Raw genomic sequence first — 20,719 nt, 5'->3', positions numbered from 1 at the left:
CTGTCTACTAATAGTCTAGGCAGGTGGAGAGGGATACTTATAAAGGAAATGACCTTTACAGTGTTTGGCTGTGCCATACTTTTAGCTGATGAATGTGTTCTGTTCTTTCTTCCCATGTCAACAGGCTACAATTCACACCTACAGTGACTTCTGTTGCCCCTTTAAGCTTTTGCTTTAGAATCACCTTGGAGATTCTTAAGAAGTGAAATAGTGAAGAAAGTCTGTGGTCTTCTTCATGCTTTTAACCATGTGTAGACAGGAAGATCCCATGAAACTGGTAGCTTGGATCTGGATGGTCTCCTGCAACAAGATGATAGGGGTCCTGCTTGTCTTTTTTCCTGCTATCCTCTTGGAGATGGACTTTCTCCCCAAGAATGTTGGCAGAAAGGTTTTGATTTCAGCAGCTTCCTCCCAAAGATCAGTAGCCAGAATGGATGGAGATGTCATTATAGGAGCTCTCTTTTCAGTCCATCACCAACCCCCAGCTGAGAAGGTACCAGAAAGGAAGTGTGGTGAGATCCGGGAGCAATATGGCATCCAGAGAGTTGAGGCCATGTTTCACACTCTGGATAAAATAAATTCAGACCCAGTTCTGCTGCCCAACATCACTTTAGGCAGTGAAATTCGAGATTCCTGCTGGCATTCCTCAGTAGCCTTGGAACAGAGTATTGAATTCATAAGGGACTCCTTGATCTCCATCCGAGATGAAAAAGATGCTCTGGGTCGCTGCCTGCCAGATCCTTTATATCACCACCAGGTCAGGGCCAAAAAACCCATTGCTGGTGTTATTGGTCCAGGTTCCAGTTCTGTAGCCATCCAAGTGCAAAATCTGCTTCAACTTTTTGATATTCCTCAGATTGCTTATTCTGCAACCAGTATTGACCTGAGTGATAAAACTTTGTACAAATATTTCTTGAGGGTAGTTCCATCTGATATTCTGCAAGCTAGAGCCATGCTTGACATCGTCAAACGTTACAATTGGACATATGTATCTGCTGTGCATACTGAAGGTGGGTAAGGCATTTAATTTAATTGCATTGAACTTTTGTGTAGAATGTCCTTCCAAATCTTTATCTAACTTTCATTCTCAGAATTACTGTAAGTAATTTACATTTTAAGAAGCAGTGGCTATGCAATACACACTTGATATTAAATACCTTAACTTATGATTTAACAGATTGTGTTAAATCATAATACCATTGGCTTGAGTTTGGCTTAATAAGTTGTAAGAGCCCAGCCATTGTGGTTTTTAAACCATGATTTATAGCTTAGTGTGAATCAAACAATGAACTTTATTTAAGAAACCATTATCAAAACAAGCTATGGTTCAACAGTATGTGTAAACCCTAACCAGTGACTGGATGGTATTTTTATTTGAACTTCCAAGACTGAACTTCCAACCATTTGACCAGATTAGATAAATTTAGCATTTAGGATCAACTTTTCTTTTGTTTTATTTTTAATTTGAGCCAGAAATAAACCACATGATACATATACAGTATACAAATCTCTTTTTTTCCCTTTTATGCTATTGTAAGCAGATGAGGTTACAAGAACACTGAAGATGGAGAAAGAGGTTTAAACCTTCCCCTCCTTACCATTCCTTTCTAAAGCTGTTTCTCTTTTAAAAACAAACAAACAAACAAACAACTCAAGAGGACTTTAATGTATTTTAGAATTGAATCCTAAATCCTTCTTTTATGGCCCTGGACAGCAAATCACAAACTTTCCTTTTCTTTTACATAAAATTCATTCATTGTTTCATATCTTTTCATTTTAGAATGAATATAACACACTATTTTGACATTTTAGCTTTGTTTTGTTTTAAAATTATTTCTTGGGAAATTTTCATATCAGGGAGAAAAGCTCTTTTTAATTTTTTTTAAAAATAGTAATGAATTTTATCCTTAGATAATATATGGAACTAATTTGTATTTGTCAAAGAGAAGCACAGCAAAGTTAGAGTCCCTGGTGTAAATTGACAGCTACTGTTTCTTATTCTCCATGTTCTTTAGATTGAACTATTGAATCTAAAAATAAGTTGTGTTCCTAAGTTTACAGTGGAAAAAGAAGTACCCTTTGATTATTGTATATTACATAAGACACCATTTCCCTTCAGAGAGACTGAATAACTTCAACCTCAAGTTTTTCATTTCTTATTAAATAGGTAGAAGATGATGTGGAATTCTACAGGAAAAGTTAAAAGTGTCATAGACAAATCATTTTTTTTAAAGTCCCCAATTCAGAATTGAAGTATATAGATTTTCCATGAATATGTTTTATTCCTTTGTATGAAGGAAAGAAACACCACCCACCCCAATGTCTGTAATGTCAATTCCATTTTGCCCCAATGAGGCCAAAGCTGTTTGAAAAACTAAAGAATGCAGTTTGGCCCCAGGAAATCTGTTCTTGTCAGATATTACAATGCTGTAAATGTGAAAGCTGAAAATACTGTCATATATTATATAGAATAAAATAATGTGGGCCAGATTCTCAGAGAAGGTTTAATAGTGATAGTATAATGATATTTTTTTTAATTAGCAGATTAACTTTCCAGTGACTACAAGCAAGAAGATTCATAGGAGAAATTGATCAGAGCTTGGAGGAATTTGTCTGTAGCCATATCATGTCAGAAAAGATAAAAAATAATGCAAGTTATTGTGATGTCTGGTCAAGATGATGATCTCTGTCTCTTTATCTGCAAAATTTAGGGCTGGTCTTGGAACAAATAATTTTGGATTTCCTTTTGCATTAAATTTCACAATGTCCTCTCAGTAGAGTTGATTTTTTTCATATTTTTTGTAACCAAATTCAGTCTGGATGAAATAAGTGACAAGTTTTGGCTCCCTGTACTTTCCCCAACCTGGCATTCTCTAGATGTGTTGGGACTGCAGCTCCTGGAATTCCCAGCCAAAGGCTTTTAATCTTTTCAAAAGTGGGAGAGCCTGATCAGGGATCTCTCACATGTAATTCCGTTTGTACCCTTAGAGTATTACTGTTTATATAACACAGAACACAAAATTACGTTATGTTATATCTCTTCAGAGAGAAAGGGGGGGAGCACAATCTAAAGTTGGCATGATGCAAACTAGAGATAATACAAGTGTTTTTTCCTTGAATTTCACCTGAGTGAATTTTATACATAGGCATGGTGTTTTCACAAATGAAGGAGATGTAAAACATTATGTGTGCTCATTGGAAAGGAACCCCTTTGCAGTCAGGGGGGCTTCCCAGATAAATTAATACAGAATTGCCCTTCATAGCTTGTAGGGTAGGGGCTGAATGCTTGTTCTGCAAGTCCAACATTCGCATCCACAATATGCTGACTTCACACAAAGTGTGAGACAAATCTCAGCACCTTTTTATTTTATATAACGTAAGAAAACATTGAACAATTAGTCATCTCTGAAATGCAAGTTAATTAACCAAGCCAAATATCCTTCAATCTGCTGAGGAGACCAGTGGTTAATTTTTTAAAAAATGATTTCCTTTTGAAATTGCCCTACCATAAAGAAATGGTGCAATATGACATCTCTACAACATCTTAATTAAAACCTCAACATCAGAATCTTTCCAGATTAGGGGGGAAGTGCCATTCTGTTTTCAGTGGTTTATTAGTACTACCTCCAATTTAGCAAAGACAAAAGATGACTTGGCTTGACTTGTAATCTGATACTAAACTGATAATTTTACAGTAGGCTGTTTAAAAGATTGGAAGTCTTGGGGACCTACCTAAGAATTTCCTGCTTTATGTTGAAATTGTATTTGCAAGGAATTAAAAGAAATGTCTGTGTTAGGATATGTTAGGGGTTTATACAGTAGTGTAAACAAAGCTGACAGTAAGTATAGGAAGAAGTCTGGTATTCATATTTTATGAGATAGCTAAGACCACTCTTCAGCTTATGGGGCTTATAATAATATAACTCATCATCATTTTTATAATAATTAACCATTGCCATTCCTCTGCTCTCAGGAAAGGGTCTTTGGCTAGAGGGAAGACTTGCTATATCTGCAGCACAGCTATAGTTTTTTGAGAGCTATATTAGATTATTCTCGAGTATTGTTTTAGAATCAGTACTTGGTATGTTTCAAGTACCTGGTATGTCACAGCCAAGTTCTTACAGAGCAGCTCATTGCCAGATGGCTCAGCTGGGGAATAGAGAGAGTGCATATTTGCAATTTTTTGGAGCAACCCAGTTATTACACTCTACACCATACTACTTTCTCTTTAATGAAGATACTTACCTTACCATCACATTTTAATCATTATTTTGCATTTTAAGAAAAGGAATAATGTTCTATCTATAATGCTGATGGAGGATTAGGTCCTTTTTTTTACTTGTAAGGCATCTGAGGAATGCATCTAGATCATGATGTCCTTCTGTCTGAGGTTCTGTTGTGATTCTAGATTATTTTAACTCTAGAGCTCCACAGGAACAAAGACTGAAATGATACCTGCAGACAGCACAGAAGCTGTATCTTCTGTCCATGATTCTGACTCAAGTTGCAGAAAGCAGAATATTGCTGGATTGGTACATTATGCTAAATCTTAATGTGGCTTATTTGGTTTTGGCTTAACATATCATGTGAACCCAATGACTGTGATTTGTATATTGTGTGAATTCAGCCATTGTGATTTGTTTAATAAGCTGTGGTTCAGCAAATGATAGATTAGCATGATATTTGAAGCCAGAGTTTGTGTAGCGCATAATCTGTTGCTAGTAACCAATCAAAGTGAATATTTGTAGCTCAGGGTTGAACTGTGGAGTCCTTGGTGCTCTCTGAGCCTTGTTTTCTTGCAGACCTTTCATTGCCCGACTACGCAACATCTTCAGCGCAAAGAGGGAGTGGGTCTTGCTCTCAGTTTATATACCGTGGCTTGCCCTGCTTGTGTTGGTAGGGGTGTTGTTCTCTCCTTGGAAGTTCTTTGATTGGGCTGTTGTTTGCTTCTTGGTTGATTGCCTGAGTTAATAGTTCCTTAATTAGGATATATTGTACTGTTTGGTTGTTCATCTGGTATTAATCCTAGTATTGATTTTTGCATATCTGGGTGTTGATTGCTAGCGAGGAGGTATACTGTTTTTTTGACTTTTCTATTGTCTCTTTTGAATAGTATGTAAATGTTGTTTACCTCTATCTGTCTGTTGATGGTTGCTTTGTCTGAGTGCCAGTCTTTCAGGAATTCTCTGGAGTTTTTGGATTTGGCTTGGTTTAGGATGCTCGCAGTTTCCCAGTTGAAACTATGGTTGAGTCTGTCCATGTGTTGTGAGATTAAGGAGTTCTCATCATGTCTTCTGACTGCTAGTTGGTGTTCATGGATACGCTCTGCTAGTCTTCTGCCTGTCTGTCCTACATAGTGGCTGCTACAGTCCTTACACTGTATGTGGTAGATGACTCCTGTTTCTTTCTTCTTGGGCTATTGGGTCTTTTGGGTTGCTTAATACGTTTTGAAGAGTTTTAGTTGTTTTATGTGCTACAGTGATGCCATGTGGTTGTAACAGTCTGTTGGTAGTTTCTGAGATGTTTCTGATGTATGGCAGTGTTATCCTTGGTTGGGTTGTAGTGGGTTGGGTGGTGAGGCACTTTTTGATAAAGTTGAGAGGGTATCCATTTTGCTGGAAGACGCTGTACAGATGATCTGTTTCCTTTTTCTGGTGTTCTGGGTTGCTGCAGTGTGTAAGTGCTCATCTGAATAATGTTCTTACACAGCTTCTCTTGTGGGAGGTTGGGTTGTTACTTTGGTAGTGGAGCACTTGGTTGGTGTGGGTAGCTTTCCTGTAGACTTGTGTTTCTAACTTGCCAGTGTTGCTAGTAACTCAAAATCAAGTTTTTTAAAATTTCAGGATAGCTCCTATTAATAACATCAAGTCTCATATTATTCCAAGGATCATGTCTAATTGAAATATTAAACAACCAGGGTTGTTAGCTTGGGATATTTACCTGCTGAGTAGCAGGACATTACCATGTTTCCTCATTATCCACCCCAATTCCATTTATAGGAACTGATCAGACTTGCAACAAAATTTACCTCATCAAAGATGATGGAACAATGTTTTCCATCTCAGCTAAGATCAGCAAGTAAGTTTAGATAGTATAGGCAAGCAGCTTAAAATACACAGCTCTGACCTTCAGTAGAGAGGAATGCTGAGAGGGTTAGACATTTTAAAAACCTCCAGATGTCTTTAGACTCTGACTGGAGTAGAACAAGCTGATGCTGAATTCAGGCAAGACAGAATTATTTTGATTCTGGGAGCTACACACTTAACATTTCATTTGATAACTTGTCTTGGATGAGGTTGCATTCCCCCTTCAGGAACAGGTTCATTGACTAAGGATCCTCCTGGATCTAGCTTTAATACAGAAGACCATGTAAGTTCTATGGCAAGGCAGCCTTTTATCCAATTCAGCTAGTAAATCAGTTCTGACCTTTTATGGAGGAGGGACACAATCAAGGCTGGATTACTGCAGTGTCCTTTTCATAAAGTGGCACTGGAAGATGGCACAGAAGTTGTAGCTGACTCAGAAAGTTGTGGCATAATTGGTGAGTGACACCTCTCAGAGACATCCCCGTGTTGAAACAGCCATACAGACTGCTGGTTGCTTTCTGAGTCAAATTCAAGATGCTCACTTTCATGTGCAAAGCTTTAATTGGTTTAGGCCCAAGTGACTTGCAGGACCATTTCCTCCCATACACGCCACCTTATGCAGGTTTTACTATGGAGATGTCTAACATATATAGAAAAATCTGCTTATTTGCTGATGGAGCCTTTATTTGTGGAAGAAATTGCCATTGGAGTTCAGACAGATTTTGTTATGTTTATTACAATAGAGGACAGAACCTAAAACCTGTCTTTTTACCCGGGCATTTATATCTACAGTCAACCTACATCTAGCTATAGCACTGACCACCTGAGGCAACTCTGCCTAATCATAGAACCAGTCCTACAGTTCATACTTTCTCTTTGTCCATAAGACAGATATTTAGGTGTGTAGACAACTGCTGAACTTAAAGAAGTTTAACATTCAATCATTAATTGAATTCTGTCAATGTCAATTTGCATGTGGCAGATGAGTTTGCTGTAGAGAATATGTATCTATGCAGATTCAGTAGGAAAAGGTTTGAATTATTGTCTTCCCTTACGGCTTTTATATTGTCTTGTCATTTGCACTAGCTTCCATCTTCTCCCCAGTTTTTGAGGCTGTATATTTTGTTTTTCAATGAACCAAGACGGAGGAAACAGTTCTAATGCACTGTCTGCCCTCACAATCTCTCTCCGTTGCTGTCTGGAGTACCCAGGCTATGCAGAACTGTTAGTGTATACAGCAGTGTACAGAAACAAAAAGTATACCTAAATTAATGCATTAGAGAAAATTATGGAATATGTCTATATGTATGCATGATCTCATTTCCAAGGAGAATATATCCTTTTAGCATTGCTTGTGAGCTAGCTATTTCCACATACTGAAAAAATGTGCTTTTTAATTGTATTACCCTACTTCTTCCAAAAGGGCAGAAATATACTAAATCAGGCTTGCATAACAATGACCAACCAAGTTGAACACAACTCCCCAGGCATGTGTTGTGGCTTGTCAGATGCTTGACAACTCCCAGTTCCAACCAAGCAGTAAAATCAGGATATTTATCACATACTGTTGTGCTAATAGAAATGGCTGGTGGTTGCATTTAGCTTGCTGGGTCACAGGTTGTGGAGACTTCCTCTTAAACATCTCATGACATAAAAAAAGAACCAAATCTGAACCACAAGAGAGTAAAAAGCAGAACTATATTGCACTAGAACTGTATTACAATTTGATAGATGCTTAGAAAGGAACACATTCTATTTATCCATATGTGCAAAAGAACAATCCCATTCCCATAAAGTCATTGAGCACCTATAGAACTGCTCCAAGTCCCATACATAGGTGAGGCTTGCTATTGTGGCAGCAGATTTCTTATGAGCCAGCAGCACACAAGTCAAAAAGTGGTCAGGGTGGAACTATATTACAGGAGCAGCACGATGTAGGAGGAATTCTATGGTTCTGCTTTGGAATAATGCCTAATAAAGGTACATGGTATGCATTGCCCCCCACATTCTCACATGTCCAGCTGCTCATCGTGTGTTTAGTGCAAAGATCTGAAAGGGGGTTGAAAGGACATTTGGCTAAATGTTCTGACAAACTCCCTGCCTAAAAGGTTTCCTGATCAGAGGCAGGTTTGGGGATGTAGGGACAGTTGAAGACAAACACATGCCTTGGCCACAACTTGTCAATCAACCATGGGACACCATCAGAGGTATCTAAGTCTCAACCAGGAAACTCTAATCTTATATGTGCATATGATACTATGGCCTCATGTCTATCAAATTTAAAGTGCACAAATGAAAACTTCATACAGACAAAAAATGCTCACTAGAAACTCAAGAAATGCATATTGCTAATACTTGTTTCCTCAGGACCTTTTCAGGTACTTTCTTCAGGGCTCCAAATACACACACTCAACTGGAATCCTAACTCCACTGATGCAAATGGTACAGCAATGACAGCACACCCCAAATCGGTAAGTCAGAGAGATTTTGCTATCTGCCTAGTCATGGACTGTATCATTATGTCACTGGGGAAGGAAGACAATGTGCTAGCTTAGCAGCTGTCCCTTACTTCAAAGGTAGCGATTCCCCATCCACACAGCAGCATGGATAGTATGGATATGGCCAGAAGTGGAGTCTCATTAATCATAAATCCCCAATGTTAGGTAAGCTTTCCCTATGCATCAGTGAAAGTAGTGGGAGAACACAGCCACTTTGGCTACTAAGTGCCGACCTCTCTGATAATAGTATGGAACAATTAGAACACATACTAATGATTCATTTTAACTTGTAGGATCAGAACAAAAGTCTGTGGAGCAGAATGAATAGTGGTGGAGTGCTAATATACATGGCTTGCGTACTAGCAAACTGTGGGTGAGTACTGTTCTTATTACTCTATTGTCTCTTAATGTAGGCGAATCCTTAAATAAGGCCTCATGTGGAGAATCACTGGAAGAATGGGGAACTTGCTTGGGACATGGAGAATGGAGAGGCATCTAGATAAAATAATCTGCTCTTAGTCTATCAGTTGGTGAACTTTCATTTAGAGAAACTATCTGCACCAGCTATTATATTTTATACTCCTTTGATTTTCCTTGTCACTTAACAGGCAGCTGCCAATTTCATGCCAGGAAGAGAATGAGAAAATCTACATGAGAAAGAGCAGCAATTGCGACTAATGAGAAGATACACATTCCTTTGGAAGTTGTCAACTCTACTGTCCCAAAACTTCTGTTCTTTTTCACAGCGCAAGGAAAGAATATAACAGACATATCAATACTTACCCAGAGGCACCCTGTTTGCCATAGTCGGAGGCAGGAGGGACCTGGAAGATGAGAAGACCTGGCAACTGAACCTCTACAAATTGCTTATAGAATCCACCCCACCACTGATGTTCAGTAAACCTTGTGACCATATTCTCACAACTCACTAAACAATATTGTAATCTGTCTTAATGTGTCATCTGTACCTGGACCAGGGTCCTGATGGTGATTGTGTTATACCTTAACTTCAATCTGTAACCATGGTTTGGTTTGGGTTACTTTACCTAAACCACAGGGTGGCATGTCATTCAGACTTGAATGGAGAATTAGCTAATAGCTAAATTCTCCCCCTAACTTCCAGGGCATAATGTCAAGTAGCAGGAATGACAACAAAGCAGAGCTGTTCCTGAAACAGCATCTCTACTGCTCTGGACTGGTTTTCAGTGCCCTCCTAGGGACACAGAAATGATAGGAGGAAAACAGCCTTTCCCCATTATGCATGTATTAGCTCTGACCTCAGGAAGTCCACCATCTGCCTTTTGTTTCTTTAAAAAAAATGAAGTCCTGGTTTATCAGCTAACAGAATAGTGGTTGAGGGACCAGCTGAAGAGGGGAGGAGATGGCAAAACTGCAACCAACTGAAGTTTGCTGTAATCTGGCATGCATTCAATAGATAAATACCTTAGCTTAACACTTAACACTTAGTGATCCTTAGCATACTGTGCAAAAGCAGTACTTGGTTCTGTTAGCTGTGCTTGTGCAGCTTCTTTATTACTTAAGCAGCACAGTGGCGTATATTCTGGCAGCTGGTGACACTAGGTTCTTTATCACAGTTGTCTTTCATGTCCGAGCATCATACACATGATTTTGTCACCCAGATCAGAGGTTCTTAACCATTTTTTGCTCATGGCCCCCTTCTGAGCCTCATTTACCTCTATACCTCTAGTATCTCTAATTCACTAATAGATATTTATTGTAAACTGTAGTAATTTTCAATATTTATGCTGCTGAACTTAGCACAGAGAATGTGATTTGAGGATTATGTCAAATTGACCATAAACCTGGAAATTAAGTTTGAGAGGCCTGCTCAGAAACTTACTGTGCCCCCTAGAAATATAGCATGCCCCCATAGGGGGCCATATGGCCCATGTTGGGAACCACTGACCTGAACCAAAAGCAAGTGTTGGAGGAAGGCTCTGCTTTCTAAATGATCTTCTTCATGCTCTTCTTGCTTAATATATCTCAACCACAGCATTTTATTTGTCTGTTTGTTTTAATGGTTCCCCAACTCTCAAAAAGGCAACTCCTGGCAGCATACAACCATAAAACATAATATCCCAACAAGAACAACGAACACCCTAATAATGAGAGCAACAATACAATTGGGGCATAACAACCACCTAACATCCTTGCCCTGGTGTCTGTGGGAATATCCAGGTCTTCAAAGCCTTCTTGAAGGCTAACAGGCTTGGGGCCAGTCAAATCTTGGAAGGTGGGGGAGGGGGATTATTCCACAGGGCAGGCACCACAACTGTTAATATGGCTATTAGCAAAGCTCATTGATAACTAAGTGGTGGGTAATAGCAAGAAATCATAGGGAGGACTACGTCAAGTTTCGTAAGATTAGAACTTGTAACCTTTCAGCTCTTTGGTAGTAGCTGCAGAACTGCAGCTTCAAACAATTCCTAGCTAAACCACTGGTATGTAAATCAAAAGAATGTGAACATCTACAAAACCAAAGAGCATTCCAAAATAAATTAATATGTGAAATAAATTCACCCCAAAGGGAGTTACTATAGCACAGAACCACTAATATTGGGTCATGGGAATGCCTCAATGAGTTAACAAGGAGTACACCATCATGAGTTTATCTTTTTGATGCAGGTATATAATAAACATTTTTGTCTTCCTTTAAAGGCTGGCCAGTCCTACCTTGTTAAGTAGGCAGTCTTGTGAGACAATGGGTATTACTGGTTACAAGAATGCTTCTGAGGCAAGAGTTATGTGCTCTGCAGCATGGTCTGTACCTCCTAAGGCTTAAGGCCCAAGCTTCCCTGCTTTCTTCAGATGCTGTAGAAGACATTGTCCCTTTGTTGGTTCTGAAGAGTTATTCAACTGTCAGTCCTTATTAGATTTAGTTCTTGGCTCTTAGCAGGAAAATGTCTTTGGCTGGCACTGTCCTTCACATGAGTTCCAGTCTAACTGCTTTGCATTAGTAGCAGAATGAATGGTTGTGTGACAGCTCACAAATTTCTGAACCCTCCTAGAACACCCACAGGTTCTCTGGAAAACTAAAGATGGCTGGATGAATTCTCTGATCTCACTATGTCAAACTTTTGCCTTTGGGGGTCACCGGTGTTTGTGGCAAGAAAGCTTGTGGGAAAGAGAGTTGAGAACAGACGAGCATAGATAGAACAGACGAGCATAGATAGAAAGTAGGAATAAGAATGTTGTAATTAGCAGGACTGTGCAAAGCCTTGAAAGACCTCTTTGTTTTGATATATCTGAAATGAAGCATTCCCTAAAAGCCACTTGATAAAGACATGTAGTCCTTTAGCTTCTAAGAATAAGCAAAGTGAAGCAGCCTCATTGATTCACTTCACTTTCCTCTACCACCTTGTCTGACACATTCAACAGCTAGAAGAGTTTTCTGCTTAGGCACTGCACCTAAGCAGAACCCTCTGCCAATGTGTTTTACACTCCAGAGCATCCTCCAGCTTTCCTAAGTGTCAGAGGAGGTTGAACAACAATACAAGGAACTTGCTGAAGCAGATTGCATTGCCTCTGTGCATCAGTGAAATGAACTGCATCACTTTTGCAGCATGAAATGTCTTTGCATAGAAATAGCAGCCACCTTGCTCAGCTGTTAGCAAAACTTCTTATATTTTGGTCTGTATTTTACACTTAAGGAAGCACATAGAGCATGACTGTACATATCTAAGTGCATATACATGCGTGTGTATATACATACATATATGTACAGTATATATAGATGTACTATTTGAATTTGTAATCAGCTAGATGACACAGGAAGTGGCTGTGCAGGTATTGAAAGAAAGAAACTGCAAAACTAGTAGGAACTTCACAGCTGTTAAATGCACATTTGAAGTGAAGCCTTTGAATAGATCAGCATGAGATTCGCCAGAACTATAGTATTTTAATCCCAAGAAGTGATGGATTTGGGGACTGTTGATTGTCTTATTCAGGTGTTATTTAATGTCCTCAACTCTATGCCCAAAGAATAATGGAGCCACATCAAGGAACCCCAACCTCCAACTTTGCACAGATTGTGAAGCCCTCCTGCTAAGATCCAGGGGCTTGGTACAGACAGGTATATCCAGGGAAGTTTCCATGAGAGCTCCAAAGAACAGAGTTCCGGGCCACAAATCTCTGCATCTACAGCTCTGTGGGCAAAGGCTGTATTCTGACAGACATTTGGGATAGATGATAGATAGATGATAGATAGACAGACAGACAGATAGATATAAGAGTTATTCATTGCAAACCTATCCCCACTCATGTATTGAATTAAGTAATTTAAATAACTCTTGTACAGGGTTAGTGTCTTGCTTGACAAGGGCATTTAACAAAAGTGTAAAGAAGTAGGCCTTATCAGACGTTGTTGTTGTTTATTCGTTTAGTCGCTTCCGACTCTTCGTGACTTCATGGACCAGCCCACGCCAGAGCTTCCTGTCGGTCGTCAACACCCTCAGCTCCCCCAGGGACGAGTCCGTCACCTCTAGAATATCATCCATCCATCTTGCCCTTGGTCGGCCCCTCTTCCTTTTGCCTTCCACTCTCCCTAGCATCAGCATCTTCTCCAGGGTGTCCTGTCTTCTCATTATGTGGGCAAAGTATTTCAGTTTTGCCTTTAATATCATTCCCTCAAGTGAGCAGTCTGGCTTTATTTCCAGGAGGATGGACTGGCTTGATCTTCTTGCAGTCCAAGGCACTCTCAGAATTTTCCTCCAACACCACAGTTCAAAAGCATCGATCTTCCTTCGCTCAGCCTTCCTTATGGTCCAGCTCTCACAGCCATATGTTACTACAGGGAACACCATTGCTTTAACTATGCGGGCCTTTGTTGTCAGTGTGATGTCTCTGCTCTTAACTATTTTATTGAGATTTGTCATTGCTCTTCTTCCAAGGATTAAGCGTCTTCTGATTTCCTGACTGCAGTCAGCATCTGCAGTAATCTTTGCACCTAGGAATACAAAGTCTTTCACTGCTTCTACATTTTCTCCCTCTATTTGCCACTTATCAGAAGTAGGCCTTATCTTTAGGGAATATACTTCAAGTGCCAGCCCTGCAGTGCAATACTATTTATTGACTAGTAGCTTCTGTTTTGTTGTTAGTGGTTTAGTCCCTGCTGACTGTGCAACAGTGTAGGTGAATGAATGCTGTTGCTAATCAACAGCTATACGACTGACAGTGTAATTATTTATTATTCAAATTTCTATTATCGCCCATCTCCCCCCAAGGAGCGGGATTATGCAGGGGGACTATGGGGGGAATATGAGCTAGAGCACTGGCATTTATGTCTCAGAAGCCACCATCACAGATGATATCAACTCAAATGATTGATGACAGTATCCACAGAAAGGCTAAAAATATGGGAGGATGCCTCATCTGTGCAGGTGACACATCCCAGGCCAGGCTGGCATGCACAGTATGGGGAATTCTGTGCAGCTTTGGGTTGCTTTGATGGCACTTCAATCTTTATGCACCCAGTATATGAAAACATATGTTACAAATGTCACAGTTCATACAGCACAATGGTATCACTCACATGACAAGCTGCAGTAATACCACACAGATCTTGTTATGGATTTGTGTATTGTGTGGACCAGACCATATTAGCCAAAGAACAAATGTCTTTGTGAACTCACAAATTCAAGAAAGACCACAAAAGCTTCATGTAGAGTCAGAGATGGACAATAGAATCAGAGGTTCCTCACACATATCCATATAATGGTAGATTATTCATAAAGGGTCGCAATAGACATTAAATGTGCACATCAAATATGCCAAAATGTTTGGAGAACCAGTATTGCCCCTGTTCAGAGCAAAAAATTTATTTCAACATTGTAAGGTTCTACAACTTTGACTACTTCAGTCTCTGCCATGTCCACATCAGAATGGTGTTTTTGTACTGAAAACACATTTTTACTAGACTGAGAGGATTACACATTAGAGTCCTTGGCTTTGTATATGAGATGTTGCTCACCCTTATATACACAGAAATTCATGTACTTATTTCTTTTGGTATACAAGAAAGAATCCTTCTTCAAGCTACATTGAAAAATGATGAGAATACGCAGAGTACAGGTAGAAAAGGGTGAGAAACTAAGGTTTTGTTATTTAATTTCTTTGTTGTTGGTGTGTTGACGATGGCTATTCTAAACACAGACTGCATCATATCCAATCAGACACCAATTCTATCTGCATTTGTAACTTATTGTTATGTGGGATGACTTTTAGTGAAGTGAAAAGTCCTGGAACTTACAGTCTGTCTTTTCATCTGTAGCATGCCCCTGTTTGGATGACTCGCCTCAGTTAAAATAGAAAGAAATGTCATTCCATTCATTTCCTTGCAAGACAGTCCACATGCTACCCAATCCGGCAATCTAGCAGCACATGACAAATTGAGAAAGGAAGCATTTCATTTGTATCACCCTGGCTGTTTTTCAAATGTACTCAATAATATAGGGGAGGTTATATGCAGCACAGGAATTCCTATGTCTTAATAAAAGACTTTTTTCCTAAATCTTTTGGTTGTTAGTTCTTGTGAAGGCAACAGAATTAGTATTTCAACTCTGATCCTAAAGTTAGGTGCACTGCAATTTTTTAAGGCCACAGTAGATTTAAGCATCTGGGAACATACTCTAACAATAAATTATTCTCAACTTCCTATAGAAAGGCATCATACCAATATATATACAACCTTTTCCTGAATAAACCTGTATCTACCTGCCATGCCTGAGATGTATCACTGTATATAATATAAGCTTACTATACTTTTTTTTAATCTGTTCAATCATGTCCAATTCCTGGAGACTGCCTGGACAAGTCCCTGCAGTTTTCTTGGCAGGTGTTTCAGAAGTGGTTTGCCATTGTCTCCTTTCTAGGGCTGAGAGAAAGTGATTGGCCCAAGGTTAACCAGCTGGCTTTGTGCCTCACAGTCTCCCAGTTTCTAGCCTGCTGCCTTAACCGCTACACCAAACTGGCTCTCCTACTATACATTAGCTTGCTTTAAATTTATTGCAGAGAGTCCCATTCTTTTTAGCTAATATTGAAACAAGTCAAACATAGATGGCATTCATTAATCAGCAACAATATTGCTTTTTCAGAAAGCACTAATTCCAAATCCATATATTATTTCTAAATGTGGGTATTAACATTTGATATTGATCTTAGCTTGTCTAAGAATTAATAAAATTACATGCCTGGAACAGCTAGCAGGACTGTGTGTGTATGTGTGTGTGTGTAAATAATTTTTTCTAGTGTCCATAAATACTCTATAGACATCAGCTTGCAACTGCCTGTCACCTTTTTTGAACTTGTTTATCCTCACCAATCTTCCTTTCTGTGAAATGGGTATCTGTTACAGCAGAAAAAAATAGGCTTGAATGAGTGGCTTTATTTTTGAAACTCAGAACTCATTTCTGTACTTTAAAGTATTAAAGTTGCCTTTAAATTGTTTTGGATGAAGTGAAAGGCAATTTGGAGCTATGAGGGACTTTTTGGCTATGCTGAGGTTCAAACATTGTTGTAATCAAATCAAATCAAATCGTTTATTACAGCCATAAAGCCAGATACAGCAAAATATCCAATAATAGAACTGTTAATACATCTATATCTATAACAGAAAAACAATGAATATAATAAGATCTAAAGATAAATAAGAACATGTATAATAAAATTTTAAAAATAGTATTATAAAAAGCAATGAATACGTAAGTATCCAAACTTAGTTAATAGTGCAAAGTATTGTACAGCTGAAGGCACAAAACTGGGCAACTTGGAGGATATTTTTGAGTCCTTGTCCAAAAGAAGTAACAGTAAATAGAAATTATACTCCCTGCCTGGAAATTTCAAGATTGGATAAATAAGGGTCTGTCCAGCACCTTTATATAGGAAGCAGCATAGTAGCACATGGCCTAGAGTTTCTATTGAGCCATCACGACATGGATATAACCAGAGAGACATAGGAGTATCCTTAAAACGTTCAAAAATAGGACTACTGAGGGAGATGCGTGCAGCCTGGCTAAAGTGAAAGCCTTAGGAAATTTCAGAATTGTATACAGTAACTGTTGTAACTATCTTTTCAGATATGGACAGAGCTCAGTGGAGATAGGTTTGAGTCACACTATGAACTCTTTGATTATTGAGTAGTCAGCCAATGAGTTTTATTAGTTTGGTAAATCCTGGAAATCAGAGCACTTCAGGGAGTGCTGCTTTGCCATTTATGTCTCTCACTCTTTCAACAGAATTTGTTATGGATGGGGGTGGGGTTTGGAGTGAGAAGGAGAGCAAAAAGGAGACTCAGATTTATTGATTATCCAAATAGGTCTGAAATACCATGCTGTCTTGCATATAATACAGACTATTTCTTTATATCTGATTATGTTTAATCTGCCGTAGTGATACCACACATATTTCCCTGACTTTTTAAAAGCAGCACATAATGCATTATTTCCAAACGGGGCTAACATTGCCAATGAGCCATGCCAACAACCCCATCAACCCAGTAACGTAAGCAGTCACAGGACAGTGGATTCCTTGATCTTAGTAAAGTCTACCTTTTGGGGTTGTGCTATAATACAGCAATTGATTTTTTTCCTTTAGCACCTAACATACATTCCACCCTTCCAATATTATGGGTGCTGTTTTAAGATTTTATCTCTACGAAGATGCTGTTTTAAGATTGTATCTCTACACACATAAACCACCTTTAATAAATTTTACTGACAAGGACACACATATTTGGGACATTTTCCATTTTTTAAAACAAACACAACAGAAAATTTTAATCTTTCTGATTTTGTCTATAACTCTAGGAATATACGGATGTGCACGTCCCTTTGGTTTTTTAAAATACATTTCTTAATGAAAACCACACCTAACAAATGCTTTGAAGTGTTTGTCAAAATCTTATTGCATTTGAACACTTCTAACACTTCTTCCACAGTGTTAATTAGTACATTTGAGTCCCACATGCAGTGTTTTTGGAAAGCAATATGCATATGACTTGTCTTTTAGCGGAAACTTGTTCTTTGGAACTGAATAATCAAAGTGGAGCAGAAACAGACTGGACACACATTTTAGAACCCTTCTAAAGAATAGTGAGAACTACTGTACATTGTTGAGAGGGAGTAACCAAGATGATTCAAAGGAGTGTCCAAGCTTTCAAATTCTAAAGAAGTCTTCATCATATGAATCCCAAAGTTAAGTCAACTCCAACAGAAGAGAATATCTGTAGCTCAGGGTTGAACTGTGGAGTCCTTGGTGCTCTCTGAGCTTGGTTGTTTGCTTGCAGACATTTCATTACCCAGCTAGGTGACATCATCAGTGCGAGTGAGTGTGGGGTTTGCTCCCTGTTTATATACAGCAGCTTGCCCTGCCAAGTGTTGGTGGGGGGTGGTTTTCTCCTTGGTAGTTCCTTGATTAGGATATTGTTTGTCTGCTTGATTGTTTGCCTGGTGTTAATCCCTGCTTAACTGGGTGTTGGCTGCTGGAGAGGATGTGTTCTGGTCTTTTTGTTTCCTTCCTAGCTTTCTTATTGTCTATTTTGGATGGTTTGTAAATGTGGTTTATCTCTATGTGTCTATTGATGGCTGATCTGTCTGAATGCCAAGCTTCCAGGCATTGCCTAACATTTTTGGATTTGGCTTGGTCTAGGATGCTAATAATTTCCCAACTGAAACTGTGGTGGAGTCTATCCATGTGTTGTGAGATTAAGGAGTTCTCATCGTGTCTTCTGACTGCCAGTTGGTGTTTGTGGAAGCGCTCTGCTAGTCTTCTGCCTGTCTGTCCTACATAGTGGCTGTTAGATTGTATGCTGTAGATGGCTCCTGTTTTTCATTCTTGGGCTACTGGGCCTTTGGGTTTACTGAAGATGTTTCGGAGGGCTTTTGTTGGTTTGTGTGCTACTGTTATGGAATGTGTCTCTGAAGGGGGGTGATGTGGGGGATTTCAGTGGTGCCGCTGGTTCTCAGGAAGGAGGGAGCACATTCCAAGGAGGTGGAGGAGAGAAGCAGAGGCACAGTCCGGGGGGCAATGGTGGGAAAACGAAGAGGTTCAGGGTAGCCCCGCCCTAGAGTCTCCCAGGTTATTTCTCCTGAGGTTAGGTAGAGTGGCTTTAGTCTGGCAAGATTCTGTCTATACAGTGTGAGCAAATAAAGAGCTGGAGTTTGAATGGACTGACTCTTCGTTGTTCCTGGGCTGAGCCTGACAGCTACGGTGGTGCTGTGTGGTTGTCATAGTCTGTTGGTGGTTTCTGAGATGTTTCTGATGTATGGTGGTGGTATCCTTTTCATAGCTTGTGATGGTTGTGCTGTAGTGGGTTGAGTGGTCAGGCACTTTTTGATAAAGTTGCGTGGGTATCCATTTTGCTGGAAGATGCTGTATAGGCAGCCTGTTTCCTTTTTTCTGGACTTCTGGGTTGTGCAGTGCATTTGTACTCATCCGAATACACAGTCCCTCTTGTAGGATGTTGGGTTGTTATTTTGGTAATGGAACACTTGGTTAGTCAGGGAGCACCAAGGATTCCACCATTAAGCCAACTATTCAGGCAGGGCACTTGCAATTTAGAGTCTGTTTCAATATGGAGACTGTAGATGGAACACATTAGTCAGTGATAAGTATGTAGGTAAGGCAAGGAAAAATAACAAGTGTTCCCATTTCCCCAGTTTCTCCAGTTCTGGAACCAGAAAGGTTGCTGAGATTCTGATCTGTTTCTGTGCTTGGCTGGCAGAGCTTTCCTTTTCAGAAGTGGGGTGGTTGGAAGCATCAGTCATTATGTTTTGACCCTACATGCTAGGCATAACCCACTACCTGCACATCTACTGTACTAGTTTTTAGTCCACTGTCTTCATTTTGAAGCTGACCGCAATCTCAGAACCTCATGACTAAAACATCTGACCTAAATTTTTCCCCATCTTCAGCTTGTTGTTCCACTTTGCCTGACAAAACTTAAAATCCTTATACACTTTGTGATTCATTTTGATTGGCCCTAATAAAGTTATTACCTAATCATGGTAACATTATTAAACCAAGTTAAATATGCACAAATATAAAGATGAAACCCATCTTTATATTTGAGATTATGAATATCACTTGTCAGAAATAACAACTTATTATTCTCATAGCACTCAGGACCTGGATTTGCAAACCTGTCTGATTGTTTTTCCTAGTCATTAGCTAAGAACTATTTTTCATCTTTGTATTTGTGCATATTAAGCTTGTTCTTTTTGAGAAACAGGTATTAATAAATTACTTGAAGGGAAAATGTGAATATATACAGTATGTATGCCAATATTTATATTTCTCTGACAGATAATATTGCCTTGCAAAGTGTATCTGCTTGTTTGCATATTGTAGCAATGCTAAGACTTCAGGAAGCTGTACACTAGAGACCTGAAGTACTGATACCTGGGGGGAGGGGGTTGTGGGATAGAAATGATAGGCATAAAAAGAAATGTAAATCAAATAAAAGTAGTTGCTACTTTCTTGTTTCACTATGCAGAATGAAGCCAATTTAGTGGCCTGCTAGAACCACTGAAATGGAGCAGAGCTTGTAACACAGCAGAGAAGCTGCACAGAAAAAGAATATTATCTTTAAATAGCTTTCATGAGCATGCCAGAGAAATACAGGTTATGGATCTTACACACTCAGCCCCCCCAAGCATAAAGAATCACATGCTTATACAGATTAGGTTAAGATAAGTAAAAGAATTCTTACTGACTTTATTGTTGCTTCTGTTACATCCATCTTGGTGGAAAAGATGAAGTTATTTTGTTCTTCTTTTCTTTCTAAATACTTAGTTTTGCCTTAAACCCTCAGCCCTATTTTGCTGCCAAGGGCTGTGTGGAAGAAAGGGGCAGAATCTTTCATCAAGGCCCGAGCACATGGCCCTGATGAATGGAGAGCAGGGCAGCATGCTTGCTTCTCCCTGGGTGGAAGAAAGAAAGGAGAGAGAGAGGAAGTGGAAGTGGCAACAAAACAGCTTCCTCAGAGTTGCATTGTGGGACAACTCAATTTACATGCTAATTCACATGCTAATGAGGCATGCTGGATTTGCCAGGACTTCCAACACAGAAAACCAGTGACTCCCTGATATGTCATACCTACTCTGAAACTCAGAATGGGCA

The 20,719-nt window shown here is 39.3% G+C and overlaps 1 protein-coding gene across 4 annotated transcripts in view; it reads left to right on the top strand.

The window, feature by feature from the left end:
* Positions 1-295: 295 nt before the first annotated feature.
* GRM1 (glutamate metabotropic receptor 1) overlaps positions 296-20,719 on the top strand; it is a 180,490-nt gene continuing 160,066 nt past the window's right edge. For 3 of the 4 annotated variants that reach the window (XM_063308956.1, XM_063308974.1, XM_063308965.1), the window contains exon 1: positions 311-1,010. In XM_063308956.1, the coding sequence (XP_063165026.1) occupies positions 311-1,010 (700 nt within the window). Of the gene's footprint in view, positions 1,011-20,719 lie in introns of all 4 variants that reach the window. The other variant, XM_063308947.1, reaches the window with a different exon arrangement.

This window comes from Candoia aspera, chromosome 1 (genome assembly GCF_035149785.1).
Source record: "Candoia aspera isolate rCanAsp1 chromosome 1, rCanAsp1.hap2, whole genome shotgun sequence".
NCBI lineage: Eukaryota > Metazoa > Chordata > Lepidosauria > Squamata > Boidae > Candoia > Candoia aspera.
The sequence above is the reverse complement of the archived record's forward strand: the minus strand, read 5'-3'. Positions and strand labels throughout refer to the sequence as shown.